At 43.5% G+C, this 21,779-nt stretch overlaps 1 protein-coding gene across 1 annotated transcript in view; it reads right to left on the minus strand.

Moving 5' to 3' along the window:
* FCHSD2 (FCH and double SH3 domains 2) overlaps positions 1–21,779 on the minus strand; it is a 382,474-nt gene that overhangs the window by 80,352 nt on the left and 280,343 nt on the right. The window contains exons 8-10 of the mRNA XM_040339308.1: positions 17,873–17,927; positions 14,201–14,329; positions 153–275 (exon numbers count right to left, since the gene is read on the minus strand). Coding sequence (XP_040195242.1) covers positions 153–275; positions 14,201–14,329; positions 17,873–17,927 — 307 coding nt within the window. The remainder of the gene's footprint in view (positions 1–152; positions 276–14,200; positions 14,330–17,872; positions 17,928–21,779) is intronic.

A 21,779-nucleotide genomic window follows, 5' to 3' on the forward strand; every position in this document is an offset into this window, starting at 1 on the left:
TAGGTGTGGGTGAAAAGCCCACATGCCATCCACTTTTCAGTACTATCTTCATATCTGCCTGGTGTGTTCATGTTAGAGTCCTCAATCCCGACCTCTAAGGTCGGATTCACTAGCCAACACAAAGGAGAACAAAGGCCACAATGGACGCTTACCCGACTAGACGTCTCTAACAAATACTGGAATGTGTTCTGGACAGCTTGACACGTCTCCAGCTCCGTTCGGTTGTACGCCATGAGGTAATCCTTTAGGTGGTCATATACATTACCATCAAGTGTCTGCAAGAGAACACAAGACAACGATGAACAAGTCATTTCTGGCTGTCCACAATCTTCAGATGTACAACCCCTGGCAAAAAGTATGGAATCACCACTCTTGAAAAAAGTTCAAACAATTGTTTAAAATTGTGTAGAAAATAAAACTAATCACAGACATGCCTCAAAACTAGTTTTAACTTAACATCCCAACCTTAGACCCCATTCACACCTAGGCGTTTTTACGCCTGTAGCGCTACGCCGCTGCCGCCAGAGGGCTGAAAACAGATGTCCCTCTATGGAGATGGTTCACATCTCCACGCTGAACGCCGGACGCCTGTCGCCTGCCGCGTGAAAAAAGGTCCCGGACCTTTTTTTCAGGCGTCTTCGAGCGTTCGGCTAGGAGATGGGAATCATCTCCATAGAGGGGGTCATCTTGGGGCACATCTAGGCGGACAATACCGGCGTTTTGTCGCCGCAAATCGCGGTACAAAACGCCGCTATTTTTGGTCGCCGCGATTTCGTCCGTCAAGATGTGAATGCAGCCTTATGGCTTTGGGCCAGTTCACACCATAGAAACGCAATCCGGATGCGTTCCAAATGCTTTTCTGCATGCACATTTTTGGTGCGTTTTTGATGCAGTCCAATGCATTTCCCCCCTCTTTTTTCTTAACCTTAAATGACATTCTTGTTCCAGTGCGTTTTTGATGCTTTTTACAGCGTCCCAGTACAGTCCAGTGCAGGAAAAATGCAGCATATTCTACTTTTCTGAAACTGCAAGAACTATGCCATTAAAAACCATATAACCTACTTTCCATGGGTTTTTGATGCAGAAAAAAAAAAACGCAGTGGACTGCATGTGGTGTGAACTGGCCCTTTAAGAAACACTTAAAATAAAGAAAGAAGAACAACTGTAATTAATTGCAACTGTTTTTGCAGATCAAGCAAAAGAAAAAAAATCACAAAATTCTGAAAAAATTATGATAGAATCATGGGAAAAACAAAAAACAAAAAACACTACAGTACACCACTAGTACTTTGTTGCACCACCTCTGGCTTTTATAAACGCTTGAATTCTCTAAGGCAGAGGTCTCCAAACTTTATTAACAAAGGGCCGGTTTACTGTCCTTCAGACTTTAAGGGGGCCGGACTGTGGCCTTCAGGAGTACAACATCCCCCATCATTGGTGTCAGTGGGAGGAAATCTGCCCCATCATTGGGAGGAAATCTGCCCCATCATTGGTGTCATTGGGAGGAATTGTGCCCCATCATTGGGAGAAATGCTGCCCCATCATTGGTGTCTTTGGGAGGAATTCTGCCCTATCATTTGGCTCCATCATTGGTGTCATTGGGAGGAATTCTGCCCTTCATTGGTGCCAAGGAAAAAAATAGCTCTCCAAGGGCCAGATAAAAGCAATCAAAGGGCCGCAGTTTGGAGACCACTGTGCTAAGTTATTCTTCATCAATCCAGCTCCAACTTTCTCTTATTGCAGTTGGCAGATCAGCTTTGCAGGCTGTAGCCATGTCATGGACCATTTTCTTTAAGTTCCAACATAGATTTTCAATTGTATTGAGGTTTCGGATTATTTGCAGGCCATGCAATTGACATTATATGTCTTTCTTAAAGGAAAGTTTTCATGGCTTTTGCTCGATGGCAAGATGCATTATCATCCTGAAAAATTATGTCATCATCACCAAACATTCTTTCAATTGATGGAATAAGAAAAGTGTCCAAAATCTCAATATAAACTTGTGCATTCATTGAAGATTTAACCACTTCCGGACCGCCCGCCTTCGTTATACGTCGGTAATTTGAAGAGGAATATTGTTGTTATGGCAGCAGCTAGCTACCATAACCCTGGTATCCTCTTCTTCAGCAGGCGATCCGCTTTCAGATAAAAGTGATCTCTGCGGTGGATTCACCGCAAGATCACTTTTATTGGCGGGTGAAAGAATGCCTCCTCCTCCTGCCGCTTACCGGAGCCGTCGGTAGTGGCGGAGGCGATCGAGTCCTCTCCCTGGCTTGGTATGGAGACGAGTGAAGGGAAGATGGCCCCCACCCGTTCCCATACTATTGCAGGGCGGAAACTACGTCAAAACGTTACTTCTGCCCATAGCTCTTAAAGAGACATTTATGTATATATATTTTTTTCAAATGCATTTTAGTGTAAATATGAGATCTGAGGTCTTTTTCATCCCAGATGTCACATTTACACCCCTTTCACACTGGAGGCGTTTTTCAGGCGCTTTAGCGCTAAAAATAGAGCCTGAAAAAAGCCTCAACTGCAATCCCAGTGTGAAAGCCTGAGTGCTTCCACACTGGGGCATTGCGCTGGCAGGGCGTCAAAAAAAAGTCCTGCAAGCAGCTTCTTTGCAGCGTTTTAGAAGCAGTGAATACACCGCTCCTGAAGCACCCCTGCCCATTGAAATCAATGGGCAGTGCTGCCGAACCGCCAGCAAAGCGCTACTGCAGCCCTTTTAACCCTTTTCCGGGTGCTAGCTAAAAGCTAGCTAGTTAAAAGCTAAAAATAGCGGCGTTTTACCACAGACGCCAGGCGCTTTCAGTGTAAAAGCACTCTTAAGAGGTCCTGCTTTTTTTCTATTACAAGGGATGTTTACATACATACCTATACTGGTCCAAGCTGGGACAAAGTAAATACAAAAAAAATAAAAATATCATACTTAAACGTTAACGCAAAAAGCAAAGCTTTTTTTTAATTATTTCATTTTGGATAGAGTAAGGGAAGGTTATAACGCCTGTCATTTTTTTGTCATCTGGGTCCCACTGGGGAGATTCCCCTTCACTTCCTGTTCCATAGCCAAACAGGAAGTGAGAGGAAATTCCTGCTAGGTGAGAATCCCAGGGTGTCACCAGCATTTGTGTCCACAATGGAAGATTCCCCCACTGATCCTGTTCTGGTGGCAACCCAAAATTTTAGATTTTCTTTCACTTTCCGTGATAAAGCTAAACAGGACAAAAAGAGAGAATGCACAGAGAGCAGTAAAAAAATACAGGCATTCTAATCCTTCTCAACTCAAACCACCACAATTAATTTTAAGGCTTCAAATTCATTATGAATGGCCAGCCAATGCAGAGCAAAGGATAACAAAAAAAAAAAAATGCACATTCCACTCTTTTATTTTTAGGCAATGCAGAGCACCACAACAATGATGGTCATGTGCAATGTGGGGTGTTGCGGTGCACTGCCCTCTGACATACAGTGTAATGGGATCCTGCACATACAGCATGTGCCTTGCAGTAGCAGGTGCATATTACTGCACGTTACTGCAACGTACAGGTCTAAATGGGTGCTTAAAGGGTTAGTAAACTCTCTACACTTTATTTTTTACCTACAGGTAAGCTTATAATAAAGCTGTAGGTAAAATGAATATCTCCTAAATGTGCACCGTTTAAGAGATATTCTAGCGAGCAGCAGCCTGTGACGTCACCCACGCATGCACTCTGAAGGACCAGCCCCCTGCGCCAGTACGTGCCATCCAATGTACAGAAGTGTCACACAGTTTATAGAAGTGGACCCTCTCTCCCCCACCCCCTCTCTCTCATCCCCCTTCTCTTTCTCTCATCCACTCTCTCCCTGTATCACCCCTCTCACTCTCTCTGACCCTCCCACTCTCACCCCCGTCTCTTTCTCTCAACCCCCCTCTCTCTCCCACCGAGTGGCTCTGTCATATTAAAAACATTAGAATTAAAAAATGTTTTCAAAATTGTTCTTTACATTTATTTAAAAGAGTGTGTGCGTATATATATATATATATTAGAGCTGCAAGTTTCTGGCTAAAATGAGAATCACCATTTTTTTTTGCTTAGCAGATAGATCACGATTCTCGCGGCGTAACAATATCTTTTACATTAAAACAAACAAAAATTAGGCTAACTTTACTTTTTTTTTTTTTTTTATTTATTCATTGAAGTGTATTTTTTCCCCAAAAAATTTGTTTGAAAGACCGCTGGGCAAAATACAGTGTGACAAAAAATATTGCAGCAATTGCCATTTTATTCCCTAGGGTCTCTTCTAAAATATCTATAATGTTTGGGGGTTCCACGTAATTTTCTAGCAAAAAATTTGGATTTTAACTTAAGAAACAAGTGTCAGAAAAAGATTTGGACTTTAAGTGGTTAAACTTCCTGCATTTACACACAGACTTTGCTCTAAGGCTGCATTCACACCTGAGCGTTTTGTCGCCTGAAGCATGAAGCTCCAAAACGCTAGAGGGGAAAAAATACATTATTCTCAATGGAGATGGTTAACATCTCCACTCCAAAACGCCTGACGCCGAACGCCTGAAGCTCAAACAAGTTCTGGACCCTTTTTTGTCGCTTGAATTGAGCGTATTTGGGCGTCTTTCTGTTTTTAACATTGGTGACCCTAGACTTGTCCAAAATCACGGTAAAAAACGCTGCGACAAATCGCGGTAAAAAATGCTGCAAATATCGCGGCAAAACGCGGTAAAAAACGCCGCAAAACGCTACGCTCAGGTGTGAATGCAGCCTAAGAAGGAAGTTAGTTACAATGTTTCATGTTGTTAAAAACTTGGCAGACTGCCGATTTTTTATTTTTTTATTTACACGCAGAAGTTTATCCCTTTGATCTAAGAAGGAAGCATTAGTTACAATGTTTCCTGTTAAGAACTTGGCAGACTGCCCGGATATTTTCTTTTGACAGTTGAGTGAGCAGATAACTCATCAGGGGGGTTGAATCGAGATCACGATTTAATGATTAATTGTGCAGCTTTAAATTATATATATATATATATATATATATATATATATATATATATATATATATATATATATATATATATATATATATATATATATATAAAAATAAAAATACATAAATACGCACACGTACCCACACACGTGTGTTTGAGTTTTGGGGTGCACACCCTAATGCAATAGGCTGCGCACACCTATACTGTCTGGAAGAATTCCTGTGAAATATAATCAGCAATTCCTGTGAAATATGATCCGCAAAGAACAAACACTCTATAAAGCAGGCCATAAACGGTCAAATTTCGAACAAATTTTCTTTTCAAAATCAGAAAGTTCGTTTTTTTGTGATCCGATGATGCCACTGTTGATTTTCGAAATTCGGCCGACCAAACCTTCATGTTGCCGGGAATATTAGTTTCTCTCCGGGAATACTCTTTTCTTGCACATGCGCATTTTTTTTCTATTACATTTCTCGCACGATTCTCTTATCATTGATCAGAAAATCGTTTGTTTTTCAAAAAATTTCCAATATGTCGGATTCCTCAAATTTGTTTGCCACACGAAAATCGGCTGTTGCTGCAGCCCACTAACGGTGCGAAATTCGTACGAAAATTCTTTGATATGATTTTCGAAAGAAAATTCTTTTGAAATTCGAACTGTGTATGGCCGCCTTTAGACTACTAAGCAAGGCTTTGTAAATGTAATGTGCAAATATGTCTGCTCAATGTAGATTAGAATAGAAAATACATAGGAAATAAGGTTTTAATGGCTTGTCAGGAAGTATCAAACATTCCATACGAGATACATCTATCATTATCCTGCAAACTCCCATGTCTGTACACCGGCTGCTCTCCCATCTCTTTGTATAGTAGGTCAGCAATGATATTCAGACGTTAGAATAATGCTGACTGGCTGGGAATTTCTAAAGACAGCAGGTGCTCTTTAAATAGCCACCCCCTGACCCTTGTGTGGGGAATGGGGGGGGGGGGGAAGACGACGACTACAGCAAATCGCTATAGGCATGCTCACTGCACATGAAGTTACTGGAAACACTGCTAGTGTGTGTACCCTGCCTAGAAATATCGTCCACGCCGAGCGCATACAGCGGCCTCATTCAGTCTGGAATTGGACGGAATCCTGACAGTTCACCGCAGCCAAGATAAACGGCGAGCATAAATAAACCGCATTCACCAGCAACCAGTGCATAGACACAAGACATCAGCCGAAGGGACACTAGAATCATTATATTTATGTTTTCTCTGTTTACTTTAATGAAGTATAGTTTTTTTTTTTTTTTACATTTTTTTTTTTTTTAAGTCAAATTTTATTGCACACTGACCTCAAAAATGTTCTTAAGAATCTATTATAGGGGGTGGATTCACAAAATGCTTGCATATATATTTACTGTATTTATCGGCGTATAACACGCATTGGCGTATAACGCGCACCCTAATTTTAAGAGGGAAGTTTCAGGAAAAAAACTTTCAACAGCCCCTTTTATATTCCAAAGCCCCCCTGCACATTACACAGACCAAAGCCCCCCCCCCCTGCACATTACACATAGATCTCATCACTCTACACATAGATCTCATCACTCTACACATAGATCTCATCACTCTACACATAGATCTCATCACTCTACACATAGATACCAGCAGGGCTGTGGAGTCGGAGTCGGAGTCGAGGAGTCGGAGTCGTGGGAAATTTTGGGTACCTGGAGTCGGAGTCGGCAAACAATGCACCGACTCCGACTCCTACTAAATTTAGATTGGAATAAAAAAATAAAAAAAACAAGTTTAAATGTCCCAATTCACAAAAAGTTATAATTAATGACTTCTCTACTGTAAGAATAAAGAGCAATGCATGCAGTGCCTCACGTAACCGCAAAACGAACACGTTAAGTGACCGTGAAGAAGCATGCTTTTCATGTGCTTCACTATATGGCACGCAACGCACAATTAGGAGCTGCAATACTTATACTTTCCATATAGTGTTTTGTTCTGTTTTTACAGGGAACGCATGTTAGAGAACCAGTAAGTGTCCAAATAAAACAATTCCAACAGGAGTTTTATAAAGCACTAAAAGAAGTTGAAAAGTATGATCGCTCATCAAAACTTACTGTTGAAGAAGCCATCCTTGTTTATCCAGAGATCGTTAGTGATGTGGCCAGAATAGTTACTGCAATGCCACCCACCCAAGTCAGTGTCGAAAGATTATTTTCAGCCCTAAAAATAATAAAGTCTGACTTAAGAGCCTCTATGAAAGAGGATCTGGCAGAGGCAATTCTCTTCCTTAGAACTCTACATTGAATTGATTTGCATTTGCTAAGCCTATAACTACATTTCAAGATTAATATAAACCATTTCTAGGTTTTACAGATAACCCTAACCCTACAGATAAGCTTTGTTTTTGTTCTAAAACAACCAAATAATGTGGTTTGTATTTTTGAACTGGTAAAGATCCTGTTCCTGATGTTTTTGCCTGCTGCTACTATCCAGCCACTTGATTGTTTTCATTGTGTTTGTCTTTTGCTTAAACTGTGCACTACAGTAGACTGTTGGCTTCCCAGCCAGTAGTCCTGTGGTAGGTTGCGTTTCTTTCCCTCAAGGAATGTATAAAATACATTCGCATATTAATACAGAGGAGTCGGAGTCGGAGTCGGAAGTACATAAAACTGAGGAGTCGGAACATTTATCTACCGACTCCACAGCCCTGGATACCAGCACATTACACATAGATCTCATCACATTACACATAGATACCAGCACATTACACATAGATACCAGCACATTACACATAGATACCAGCACATTACACATAGATATCAGCACATTACATAGATATCAGCACATTGCATAAATCTCAGCACACTACGTAGCCCCCCCCCCCCCCCCCCATACACTTCACAGCATTGTCTCTCTGCACAGTACAGCTCATTTAGATTACACAGCCCCCTTGCACTCTCAGCATACTGTAAAGTTTAAAAATAAAGCACTGCCAGTCCCTTCTACATACCGTAGCCTGTGTTCAAGCACTGACAGTTCCTTCTCATTCATACTGTGTTCCCCGGCTGGTCACATGATCGCTCTCCTCTCATGTGACCGCTCTCCTCCTCCAATCTGAAGCTACACTCGGAGGGGGAGGAGGAGCAAGAAGAGGAGAGAAGGGACGAGCGATTCTTAATCTCTTTAGTACGCTGGCGTCCCAGGACCAGGAGAAGTAGGATGGCCGGCACGACACCCCCGCCCAATCCCCGCTCCCCCCCCATTGGTAAAAAAATGACATCGGCGTATACCGCGCACCCCTGATTTCCCCCTGATTTTAGGGGGGAAAAAAGTGCGCGTTATACGCCACTAAATAGGGTATATAGAAAAAAATATATATATTTACAATTTGGGAACTCCACGTAAGCAGTATACAACTGTTCTATGAAAAGCTGAGTTAGACTTACCGGTAATTCCTTTTCTGAGAGTCTTCCAGGACAGCCCATGAGACCTAGGGCTCCTCCTACCAGGACAGGAAACACGTTACCCCCGCCAGATAAAAGGGCGGTCCTCGAGGCCCCATGTCAGTCTTTTTGAGAACCGTAGGACTTCCGTGAAAAACATATGCATAAAACACATAACTTCCATACAAAACCGGGTGGGAAACCCGGCTGTCCTGGAAGACTCTCAGAAAAGGAGTTACCGCTAAGTCTAACTCAGCTTTTCTCCCAAGCCTCTTCCAGGACAGCCCATGAGACGATGATCCAGAACTTACCAGTCTAGGGTGGGACAACTGCCTGAAGGACCTTTCGACCAAACGCCTGTTCTTGAGCAGATAGCAGATCCAGGCTATAGTGTTTAATGAAGGTCGAATAACTGGACCATGTGGCAGCCTTGCAAATTTGTTTCCCGGTGAAGCACCAGCCCTCTCAGCCCAAGACGTAGACAAAGCTCTCGTTGAATGCGCAGTAACAAAAGGTGTAGGAACTTCTCGAATTTTGTAAGCTTCCGAGATGGCTTGCTTTATCCATCTAGCCAATGTGGCTTTAGATGCACTCTTACCCCTGTGCGTACCTGAAAAAAGGACAAATAAAGCGTCTGTTTTCCTAAAGGTCTTGGTGACCTCCAGATAGACGAGAAGGATTCTTCTCACATCTAAAAAACTAAACTTCTTTTCTTGATCGCCCTGTGGCAAACTACAAAAGGATGGCAGTACAATGTCCTGCGATCTGTGGAATGTACTGGCCACCTTAGGCAAAAACCCTGGATCTGTTTTTAAAACAACTCGATCCTCAAAAATCGTGAGGATTGGCTCCCTTACTGATAAGGCCTGTAACTAGCTTACTCTACGAGCTGAGGTAATTGCTGCTAAAAAAAAGAGTTCTTAAAGTAAATAATTTAATAGAAATATCCTCTAAGGGCTCAAAAGGAAACTCTGCCAGAGTTTGAAGTATCAGGGACAGGTCCCAAGTTGGACAACTTCTTACCACTACTGGCCTGGCCCTAGAAATGGATTTGAAGAATCCCGCTACCGTGGGATTTTCCAAAAGAGAAAACTGGAGGAAAACTTGCGAACAGATCTGCTTCGGGATAACCCCATTTGTCGGTGATCTCCACAAATACCTCTGGATGAAGCGACCAATTGTCTCGCTCCACCTTGTGGCGACTGAGATAGTCTGCTAGACAGTTTTGCGTCCCCTTCAGGTGCACTGCTGTAATTGAGGCTAGATTCTCTTCTGCCCATGACAAAATTTCCTGGGCAATCAATTGAAGAATCCGACGGTCACCGCGGTTCTTTTGAATTGAGTGTGTGTGTGTACACTCGGCCGGCAAGAGAATCTTGCCAAGAATCTTGTCGGGGAAAAACAAGGTTTTTTTCCTGACGAGATTCTGGCCCGTGTGTACAGGGCTTTAGAGGCGCCTCTCTTCTCTTTTACACTCAGTTGTGACATGACGCTACTTGTATATCAAGACATTGCTTGTATATCAAGTCAACATTTATAAAAAAATATTGCTCGTCTTGCAAAACAATTTCAAACCAAATTACTCTGAAACCACGGTATTACTGTTCAGTAAAACCTTGGTTTGAGAGCGTTTTGCAAGACAAGCACATTTTTTAAATACATTTTGACTCGATATACAAGTGATGTCTTGATATAAGAATAGTGTCATGTCACAACTGAGTATAAAAGAGAAAATAATGCAGGCATCCAGGGTAAATCCATCCTCTGCACCGGCAACAATGTCATCCTTTTCCACTCTCTGCTCCACGAGCGCTTTAAGCCTCACCTTTTTTACCAAAAATAGGTAGAAGAATACGTATTGACCTAAACTAAGGGAAAAAAAAGTTTTTTTATATGTTTTTGGGGGATATTTATTATAGCAAAAAGTAAAAAATATATATATTTTTTTTTCAAAATTGTCGCTCTATTTTTGTTTATAGCGCAAAAAATAAAAACCGCAGAGGTGATCAAATACCACCAAAAGAAAGCTCTATTTGTGGGAAAAAAAGGACGGCAATTTTGTTTGGGAGCCACGTCGCAATTGTCAGTTAAATCGACGCAGTGTCGAATAGCAAAAACTGGCCAGGTCCTTTACCTGCCTAAAGGTCCGGGTCTTAAGTGGTTAATGGAGTCAGATGGGGGAAGGTTGTGGATCACACATCATCATGCTCCTAGCACTGCCTTATTATAGAACAGGCCAGTAGAGAAAGCTTCCCTAGAAGAATGGAAATAAGAGAGCTGTCAGATTTTCTCTGAACACTTCCTGTACACAGATCCGGTGGCTGCACACCTGCAGCAGACTGGAGATGAGCGCTGCGTCTGTGCTGTCAGCAGATCACCGCACACACACATGTATATTTAGCCATCTACCTCACCAGCTGTGCCATGTACAGGAAGCAGGTGTGGCACCAGGAAGGAAGGGCGATGTACAAAACGTCTGTTTCAGCATTATTAACCTGGAAAAATCTTGAATCAAAAACACCTCACTTCTAACGTTTGAAAGAAAAATAACTTTTTGAAGACTGGATAGAAAGTGTAAAGCAGTTGCTTTGCTCCTCTAAGGCTGTATTCACACTTCAGCGTTTTGAATCGCGGGCAGACTTGCCACAAATCTTCCCGCGATTTGAAAGCACCCATGTGTGAATGACAAATCGCAGGACTCTCATTAGAGACGGCCTTCATTTGAACGACACCTCAAACTGCGGTGCGGCTCTGCCGTGATTTTCGTGCTACAATCGCGGCAACCCGCATGGTGGGAAGCATGTCGCCCCAAAAAAGTTCAGCGGCTACTTTTGAGGGACATGCTTCCCGCCATGCGGGTTGCCACAATTGCAGCGCAATTAATCGTGCGACAATCGCGCTGGCCCCTTTAAAGGGGTGTTCCAGTCATTTTCAATGTTTATTAAAAGTCAGCAGCTACAAAAAGTGCAGCTGCTGGCTTTTAATAAACAGACACTTACCTGCTCCACGTTCCAGCGACGCGCCGGCCAGGGCTCCGCTCCAATCCCCCCCTCTCTCCGGCCGGCGTCTTCATTCTAAGTGTGGGCACCAGGCCGTGACAGCTTTCGGCTTCACGGCCGGGCACCAACTGCGCATGCGCGAGGCGACCGCCAATAGGGAGGGGTTGCCAAAAGGCGATATGACGTTTCGCCTTAGCAGCCCCTCGGCGGAAGGAGGAAGTGGGACAGGAAGTCCCACTCCTCCTGAAGCCCCCACTCCCCCCATAAAAAAATGACATGCCAAATGTGTCATGTAAGGGGGCGAGGAGTGGATTAAGCGGAAGTTCCACTTTTGGGTGGAACTCCGCTTTAATCTCAAACACATTCCATGTCTCCCAGATATGACTTCCCTGTACTGAAACAATGAAGTTATTAAGACACAAACAATCCAATTAGGTCATTGCAATCACCCCCTAACCTGTCTCCGACCCTACAAGTACAAAGCACAGAGGAAGTTGGATCAGACCGATTGTATAAACAGCGCCAACGCCCCTTCCACTGCAACAATCGAGACCAGAAACACAGCCGTTATCCGCAGCCTATCACTGTATGGGAAGGTTAGGAAAACGTACAATGCACACTACAAAAGACCAAAAGGACAAACAATATCGAAGCGCCAAAATAAAACATTGGGCCAATGGATCTAATGAGAAGAGGTGATATAACAAGAAATACTTTGCCTATGATCTATGATTCCAAAGTGAAGATGGAACCAGAGATTAGAGGAGACACTTAGTGGAACAATCCTTAACCCCTTCAATACAGGGCTTTTATACCCACCTCAATACCGGGCCTATTCTGGCTATTCTCTCCTACATGTACAAATCATCATTCTTTTGCTAGAAAATTACTCAGAACCCCCAAATGTTATATATGTTTTTTTTAGCAAACACCCTAGGGAATGAAATGGTAGTCATTGCATGGTATTTGCGCAATCATTTTTCAAACGCCATTGTTTTTTTTTTAAATGGTTTCATGAATTAAAAAAATAACAAAACAGTAAAGTTAGCCCAATTTTTTTGTAAAACATGAAAGATGATGTTACGCCGAGTAAATAGATACCTAACATGTCGCGCTTTAAAATTGCACACACTCATGGAATGGCGCCAAACTTCGTTACTTAAAAATCTCCATAGGCAATGCTTTGAAAATTTTTACAGGTTACCAGTTTAGAGTTACAGAGGAGGTCTAGTGCTAGGACTGTTGCACACGCATGCGGCGATACCTCACATATGTTGTTTGAACAGCGTTTACATACGTGGGTGGGACTTGCGTGTGCATTTGCTACTGAGCGCGAGCTACCGGGGACATGGGCGTTTTAATTTTTATTTTATTTTTTACATTTTTATTTTTTTGATCACTTTTATTCCTATTACAAGGAATATAAACATCCCTTGTAATGGGAATAGTGTGCGACAGGTCCTCTTTATGGAGAGATACGGGGTCAGAAAGACACCACATCTCACCTCTAGGCTGAAAAGCATGAGATTGTGAAAAGAATTCACAGATCTCATGCTTACTAGCTGCAATCGCGGCTTTTTTTTTTACTTCCGGTACCCGGGCTTGACGTCATCACATTGCGCCCGGGCCTCCGATGGTCATAGAGATGACTGGTGACCATATGCTTCCCATCCGGTGCTGGACGATTCTTTCCCTGGGCTCCGACAGGAGAGCCCGGAGAAGCACCAGATAGCGGCAGGAGGGAGGGGGGGAGATGTCCCCTCCCGCCGCCTATAAGAACGATCAAGCAGCGGAACCGCTGCTTTGATCATTCTTATGGTGCGCAGAATCGCCGCTAGAAAACAATGATATCTGAATGATGCCTCTAGCTGCAGGCATCATTCAGATATCCCCTCACAAAGCCCAGGATGTCATATGACGTCCACCCGGGATGGGAGATCCCCTTTGTGGACGTCATATGACTATGGGCCGGTAAGGAAGTAGTTAAAGTGGAGTTTCACCCAAAAGTGAAACTTCCGCTTTTCGGAACCCTCCCACCCCTCCGTTGTCACATTTGACACCTTTCAGGGGGGAGGGGGGTGCAGATACCTGTATAAAACAGGTATTTGCACCACTTCCAGGTATTGACTCCCGCGGGAGTAACGCACCCCCCCCCCCCGTCTTCTGGGAAACACATTGTTCCCAGCAGAGAGTGGGACCAGTAACAGCGCACCACGCACTTGCGCAGTAAGGAACCGGGCAATGAAGCCGCACTGCTTCACTTCCGGACTCCCTCACCGAGCATGGCGGCGGCAGCATCCGAGGACCGAGCGATTGCTCATCCTTGTCTGCCGACTTCGCGTGCGAGCTGGACAGGTAAGTGTTCATTTTTTTTAAAGTCAGCAGCTGCAGTATTTGTAGCTGCTGGCTTTAAAAAAATAAAAATAAATTATAACCCTCTCTTGCTCTATCCAAAATTAAACATTACACGTTTTTCCTAAAGTTGTACAGATTTACTGCTACAGGGCGGCCGCACAGGATCATATATTCGTGATCCTGCACTTCCGTGTATCGGGCGCGAGTGCGCTTTGTAGGCGGCTCGCTCTTGCTGCCGTGGGTGTCGATGTCCGCCGGCACCCACTGATCACTCGGTACACTGACAGAATGGCAGTCTGCCTATGTAACAGTGAGTATAACAAGCATGCTTTACTGCATATACAGACTGATATTACTGTTGTGGGTTTAGAAACCACTTTAAACAGACTGATTCCCAGCCCAAATGGACTCACCTTCATGGTATTTGCCAGGTCCGTCTGGTAGTAGCGGTCCTGATGGGCGTTTGCAGCAGCCAGGGTGAGGAGATAGTCGTTGCGGGCATGAGTGGCCTTGGCATTACACTCTTGTCTCCGGGCTTTTAACTGAACAGAGAAAACAAAGTTAGTTGCATGGGTAAAGGTATGCGGTATTAAAGCATATATGTACAGGGTCTATAAAACTTGTGCAAATAAAGACAAAACCTTTTTCTTTTTAGTTTTGGTTGAAGTGGGGAACCCCTGTCAATTTTTGTTATTGCTGTCTGTGTCCCTGCCTAGTAGAGCCCCCCCTCTAATGACCACAGTCACTAAGACAAGATGTGGTTTTAGGGACACTTTAAGTCAGGGGTGCCCAACCAGTGGCCCGGGGGCCACATGTGGCCCCCGTAGCCCTCTGATGTGGCCCGCGACCTCCTGCTCTTGGATAGCAGGTTGGCATGCCCAAATTGCAGGTTGCTGACCTGCCATCCCAGAGCATCAGTGTTGTGAATGAAGCAAGCAGCTGCAGAGCAGAGCAGAACCCCATAAGCCAATGCTTCCTGTATAGTGCTGGTCCTGTCATAGGCGGAGTGATACCAAATGCACTCTGCCTGGGACAGCAACAGCTGGCGATACCTGATTGGAAAACAGTTATCCATGGTAAGTTTATCACTAAAATCACAGTGTATATATGGACATATCTGCAGTGGTTACTGGGCTGCTTTCAAACGAACCCGCAGATGCAGTGCAGTGCACATGCAGGTTACCTACACTAAGCCATAAACTTCTGGTTTTACCTGCGGGTTGGGGCGCTTTCACAAAGTGCACCACACCTGCAGGATATAATAGAATTCTATGGCAAAGTACAGCTAACCCGCAGGAAAACCACAGGTGCACTGCGCTGCACCTGCAGTATGGGTAGACCACAGACCATCAGTGTAAAAGTAGCCTCAGACAATCAGTCTGACCCAATTGGACCCTCCATTCACCTCTATGGAGATGTAAAGAGACTTGTGTCCATTTACACCCACCTATCTCCAATACGATCTGATAAAAAAACAGAAGTGGATCCGTCACTTCCATCTGATCAGAGGGCCCATAGAGAAGAATAGGCTGTGTCTGTGCACACTCTACATATGCAAAGTGGACATGGACCTGTCATCCGCTCACTCTGCTCATTGTGGCCCGTGACTGGTTACCAAGTTGCTTAAGTGGCCCTTGCTTTTTAAAAGGTTGGGCACCACTGCTTTAAGTGATTGAAATGGTGAATATGCAATTATTTCAATACTACAAAGAAGCTGAACTGTTTGAACACCAGTGGATATGGCTTCCAGTATTGAAAAAATGTCTCCAATATTTAAAGGGGATATTTATTGCATGTTCTCCCTGTGCCTGCGTGGGTTTCCTCCGAGTACTCCGGTTTCCTCCCACACTCCAAAGACATGCTGATAGGTTAATTGGCTTCCGTCTAAAATTGGCCCTAGTATATGAATGTGAGTTAGGGATTTTAGATTGTAAACTCCATGAGGGTAGGGACCTATGTGAATGCACAATGTATATGTAAAGTGCTGCTTAAATTGACGGCGCTATAGAAGTACCTTAATAATAATAATAATAATAATAATAATAATAATAATTTTTAAGCAAATTAGTGACGGGATTGGTCGCAAATCAGGCTGTGTTTCTAACAGCAAAGTCTCTGCATTAGATTTACAGACTTGTGTGCGATAGTTTGCAAAAGTTCAAAGACAGATTTCCACTTCAAACAGCTGTAAAATCAACGTGTGATCAGGGTCAGGTTTCATTTAGCAAGAAGAAGAAGAAAAAAAAAAAGGAAATATATAACTCACTTGGGCTGTAACCTTGTAATAAATGACAATCCAAGGCGAATAGCACTGCTCCAGACACTAGACACCTCTTGTTCTCCATGGAAATGCCAGGTGCCAGCCAAGGAGCCTGTCCTTCCTGCTAGTACCATGACCACAATGAATTGAAGGCCGCACACCAACATCTACATTACTTGTAGATAAAACTTTATTCCGCCATAGACAGACAGCAGCAAGTTGCCGCCCCTCTAAAACATTTCATCTTGATTTAATCATGGGGCAAGGGGGGTGCCCATTATATAAACCAATCAATAAAAACCAACACAGACAGGCCTCGGATATTCCTAAAGGGGCATGCATGTTGTATTATCATCACATATCCCACCACCCACCTAAAACTCTCTTCTACTACCTAAACACTGTTGGTCTTTTAAGTAGAACAAAAGAGTTTTAGGTGGTTGGATGGAGCATGATGATAATGTAACATTCATGCCCCTTTAAAAAAAACGAAGGCCTGTCGTTTTTTTAACTGATTGGTGTATATAATGGACCCCTCCGGTCACCTCTATCTCTACAATTAAAGAGTACAATTCATGTGCACAAAAATTAAAAGTCAGCAGCCACCAAAACTGTAGCTGCTGAATTTGAATTAACACACACTTACCAGTCCAAGGATCCAGTGTGGTCATTCGGGCGGTCTTCCGGTCCCTGGTGCCGCCATCTTTACATAGTAGGTGATTGTTTTATTTCTGGAGTTAAAGCGGTTGTAAACCCGCATTAAAATGTTTTATTTTTTTCCTCCTGTAAGGCAAAAGTCATAATGAGCTAATATGCACCGCATATTAGCTCATTATGAAATACTTACCTCGGAACGAGGTGTGTAGCACTTACCTGGTCCACGCCGAGAGAGATTTCATCTTGACTCGGCGTGTCTTCCGGGTATCGCCGCTCCAGCGCTGTGATTGGCGTGCGTGTGCGCGGGAGATTTAAAACTCGGCAAGGTCGTAGATCCCCCCTGCGCATGCGCCGCTGCAATTAGCGGCGCATTGCGAGGGGAATATCTCCTAAACCGTGCAGGTTTAGGAGATATTCTCCTTACCTACAGGTAAGCCTTGTTATAGGCTTACCTGTAGGTAAAAGTCAAAATAGTGGGTTTACAACCACTTTAATCCCCTTTCTAATGCATGCCAATATCCTGTTGGCTTTGCTTGCAGCAGCCTAGCATTGCATCTTGCTTCCTCCGGCTTCACAACCGGCTCTCCACTGCGCATGCACGAAACCTATAGCCTCCATGCAACATATCCCAGGAGGTTGCACCAGGAAGAGTGGAAAGAAGAGGAAAAGCAGAACAACCTTTTATTCCACATTCCACATTGAGCCCTTTAGGGAAAGACGGGTGAGTCGAGGTTCCTTGGCATGGATCTGCTGCTGGCTGTCTATGGCTAAATAAAGTTTTACCTACGAATGACACCATCAGTGTGCAGCCTTTGATTCACTGCAGTTCTTGTAAAAAAAAAAAAAAAAAACGTTCACAATGCATCTCACTGTCCCTGTTTAGCATTGCTTTGCCTTGCGACAAGATTGATATATACCCCCCAAAGTGTTTTACCTGGAACTGACAATAAGATCTCACAATCACCAATCAGAATCAAGCTTGCACCAGAAAATGAGAGATGAACAATTAAATCTAGAATTGGACTGGTGCCGTAACGTGAAGAAAAATATCAGTATTACTTACCATAGGAAACCTCATATTAGGCAACCACATGGATTTTGCAGGGGTACAAAAAAAAAAAGAAAGAAAAAAAGCACTTCAGTAAATTCAACATTTACAGACAATTACCTTCACGTTGGCCTTCTGTAAACTTATTCTTGATTGGAACAAACTAAGTTTGGATCTGTGAAGAGGAAAAAAAAAGAAAAAGAAAAAACACCATGAAAGGTTCAGCAGGATGCAAAGTGTGAAGTATTGGATCAAAGAGAGAAACAAGAATCACAGAGGACACGCCAGACGCACCTACAGCAGACCTGATAAAGCAGAGATACTCAAGGACCATACTTTGGGTACTAAACAAAATCCCAGGGATATTTCATAGCGGGTAAACTGCTTCGGTAACAAAATCTTTGATTTTAAAATATTTTTTCATAAATTAGGAAAGGGTCCTTTTATTACATGCATTTATATACTACCGACAGTTTACACAGTGCTTGTACATTCACGTCAGTCCCGGACATCAAAGTGCTTACAATCTGATGCCCAATGTACGGGACAATTCTTTCCACTGATGACCAATGTAAGGAGCATTCTTTCCACTGATCACCAATGTAAGGAACATTCTTCCCACTGATCACCAATGTAAGGAACATTCTTCCCACTGATCACCAATGTAAGGAACATTCTTCCCACTGATCACCAATGTAAGGAGCATTCTTCCCACTGATCACCAATGTAAGGAACATTCTTCCCACTGATCACCAATGTAAGGAACATTCTTCCCACTGATCACCAATGTAAGGAGCATTCTTCCCACTGATCACCAATGTAAGGAGCATTCTTCCCACTGACCACCAATGTAAGGGGCATTCTTCTCACTGATCACCAATGTAAGGAGCATTCTTCCCACTGATCACCAATGTAAGGGGCATTCTTCCCACTGATCACCAATGTAAGGAGCATTCTTCCCACTGATCACCAATGTAAGGAACATTCTTCCCACTGATCACCAATGTAAGGAGCATTCTTCCCACTGATCACCAATGGGAGGAGCATTCTTCCCACTGATCACCAATGTAAGGAACATTCTTCCCACTGATCACCAATGTAAGGAGCATTCTTGCCACTAATCACCAATAAGAGGAGAATTCTTCCCACTGATCACCAATGTAAGGAGCATTCTTCCCATTGATCACCAATAGGAGGAGCATTCTTTCCACTGATCACCAATAGGAGGAGCATTCTTCCCACTGATCACCAATAGGAGGAACATTCTTCCCACTGATCACCAATGTAAGGAGCATTCTTTTCACTGATCACCAATAAGAGGAGAATTCTTCCCACTGATCACCAATGTAAGGAGCATTCTTGCCACTGATCACCAATGTAAGGAGCATTGTTCTCACTGATCACCAATGTAAGGAGCATTCTTGCCACTGATCACCAATGTAAGGAGCATTGTTCTCACTGATCACCAATGTAAGGAGCATTGTTCTCACTGATCACCAATGTAAGGAGCATTGTTCTCACTGATCACCAATGTAAGGAGCATTGTTCTCACTGATCACCAATGTAAGGAGCATTCTTCCCACTGATCACCAATGTAAGGAGCATTCTTCCCTCTGACCACCAATGTAAGGGACATTCTTCCCACTGATCACCAATGTAAGGGACATTCTTCCCACTGATCACCAATGTAAAAAACATTCTTCCCACTGATCACCAATGTAAGGAGCATTCTTGCCACTGATCACCAATGTAAGGAGCATTGTTCTCACTGATCACCAATGTAAGGAGCATTGTTCTCACTGATCACCAATGTAAGGAACATTCTTCCCACTGATCACCAATGTAAGGAACATTCTTCCCACTGATCACCAATGTAAGGAGCATTCTTCCCACTGATCACCAATGTAAGGAGCATTCTTCCCTCTGACCACCAATGTAAGGAGCATTCTTCCCACTGATCACCAATGTAAGGAGCATTCTTCCCACTGATCACCAATGTAAGGAACATTCTTCCCACTGATCACCAATGTAAGGGACATTCTTCCCACTGATCACCAATGTAAGGGACATTCTTCCCACTGATCACCAATGTAAGGGGCATTCTTCCCACTGATCACCAATGTAAGGAGCATTCTTCTCACTGATCACAAATGTAAGGGACATTCTTCCCACTGATCACCAATGTAAGGGACATTCTTCCCACTGATCACCAATGTAAGGAACATTCTTCCCACTGATCACCAATGTAAGGGACATTCTTCCCAGTGATCACCAATAGGAGGACCATTCTTCCCACTGATCACCAATGTAAGGGACATTCTTCCCAGTGATCACCAATAGGAGGACCATTCTTCCCACTGATCACCAATGTAAGGGACATTCTTCCCACTGATCACCAATGTAAGGAACATTCTTCCCACTGATCACCAATGTAAGGGACATTCTTCCCAGTGATCACCAATAGGAGGACCATTCTTCCCACTGATCAACAATGTAAAAGAGGCATTTTTCCCACCCATTCTTTTAGCAGGGGTTTCCTGAGATGTGAAAAGTATTTTAGTTCCTCTGGGGTAAAAAGGTTGAGAAAGTCGGCTCAAGAGGGAGAGTACCTTAGTCCTTACAATGCTTCCGTCTCTCTGCTTAACAACTGCTGAGATAGTCCTACAAGGTGTGCATTGCGTTTATTGCGTCAGTCCACCTGTGCTGTGAAAAGGAACAGTAAAGTGCAATACCTGCATAGCAGGAAGCACACCCTATGTAAGGTGCAAATAGGGATGCCACTATGTACATTCAACATTACAAGTTATACATTTGAACCAAATTATTTCTCTTTTAAAGCATTTACACGATAGTACAGCGTATCTAATAAAGCATTGGACAGACATTGCACTCCTTTTCACTCTATGCTTAGCTTTGATTGACAGCTTGACATGATATTAAACTCCAAAAAAAATAAAAATCATATTACACTTTCATCCTGCATAGGCTTTTAGAATGTCCCCGGCACAATGTACTATACATAGGAGCAGACGCAACAAGATCAAGGCACCTCTACATTTTTATTCTACAAATCCCCTGATTAGCCAACGTTCCATAATACAATTCTCCGGAACACATTCTATTTCCACAGCAGATGCTCTGCCAGTGTAACCAGAATGCACATGGCCAAATCTGAGATAATCCCGCGTCCTTTCACACAGGCGTTGCTAATCCCGCGTGGGTTCACCCAGAGAGCATACTGACAGCAAACCTATGCCGGCTGGCATAGTCAGAGACAGACCGGCAAATAGCATGTTTAGGCGCTGGCCATTACCGGCAGCCTCCACAATCTCTGTTTTGGTTCCCTTTATGGACCATTTTTACCTATGCATGGCGTGGGATACACCAACACATGCATGTGCACGTTTCACGCATTGCAGTGCTAAACATTTTGAATGGCACCCCAATACACAAGGAGAAGCATTACAGTGAAACAAGAAAAGCCGCTCCAGGTGAGTAAGTCTTTGGCACTAGTCAGGTGCTAGCCCGGCTCGCACGCTGTGTAACATAAGGAAATGATTCCGGGCGGCTGCACTTCCAAAAATACTTTTTATTGAAGCTTCATATGACAAGTGGTTGACAGATGGAGCAGGGGACAAAAAGGTAGACAAGTTTCACGCAAATGTTAGCAATTAGACATTACCAATGACTAAGCGCTAACATTTGCCCGAAACGCATCTATCTGATCACCAATGTAAGGGACATTCTTCCCACTGATCACCAATGTAAGGGACATTCTTCCCACTGATCACCAATGTAAGGGACATTCTTCCCACTGATCACCAATGTAAGGGACATTCTTCCCACTGATCACCAATGTAAGGAGCATTCCTCTCACTGATCACCAATGTAAGGGACATTCTTCCCACTGATCACCAATGTAAGGAGCATTCTTCTCACTGATCACCAATGTAAGGAGCATTCTTCTCACTGATCACCAATGTAAAGAGCATTCTTCCCACTGATCACAAATGTAAGGGACATTCTT

The sequence above is a fragment of the Rana temporaria genome, chromosome 2 (assembly GCF_905171775.1).
Source record: "Rana temporaria chromosome 2, aRanTem1.1, whole genome shotgun sequence".
Taxonomy (NCBI): domain Eukaryota; kingdom Metazoa; phylum Chordata; class Amphibia; order Anura; family Ranidae; genus Rana; species Rana temporaria.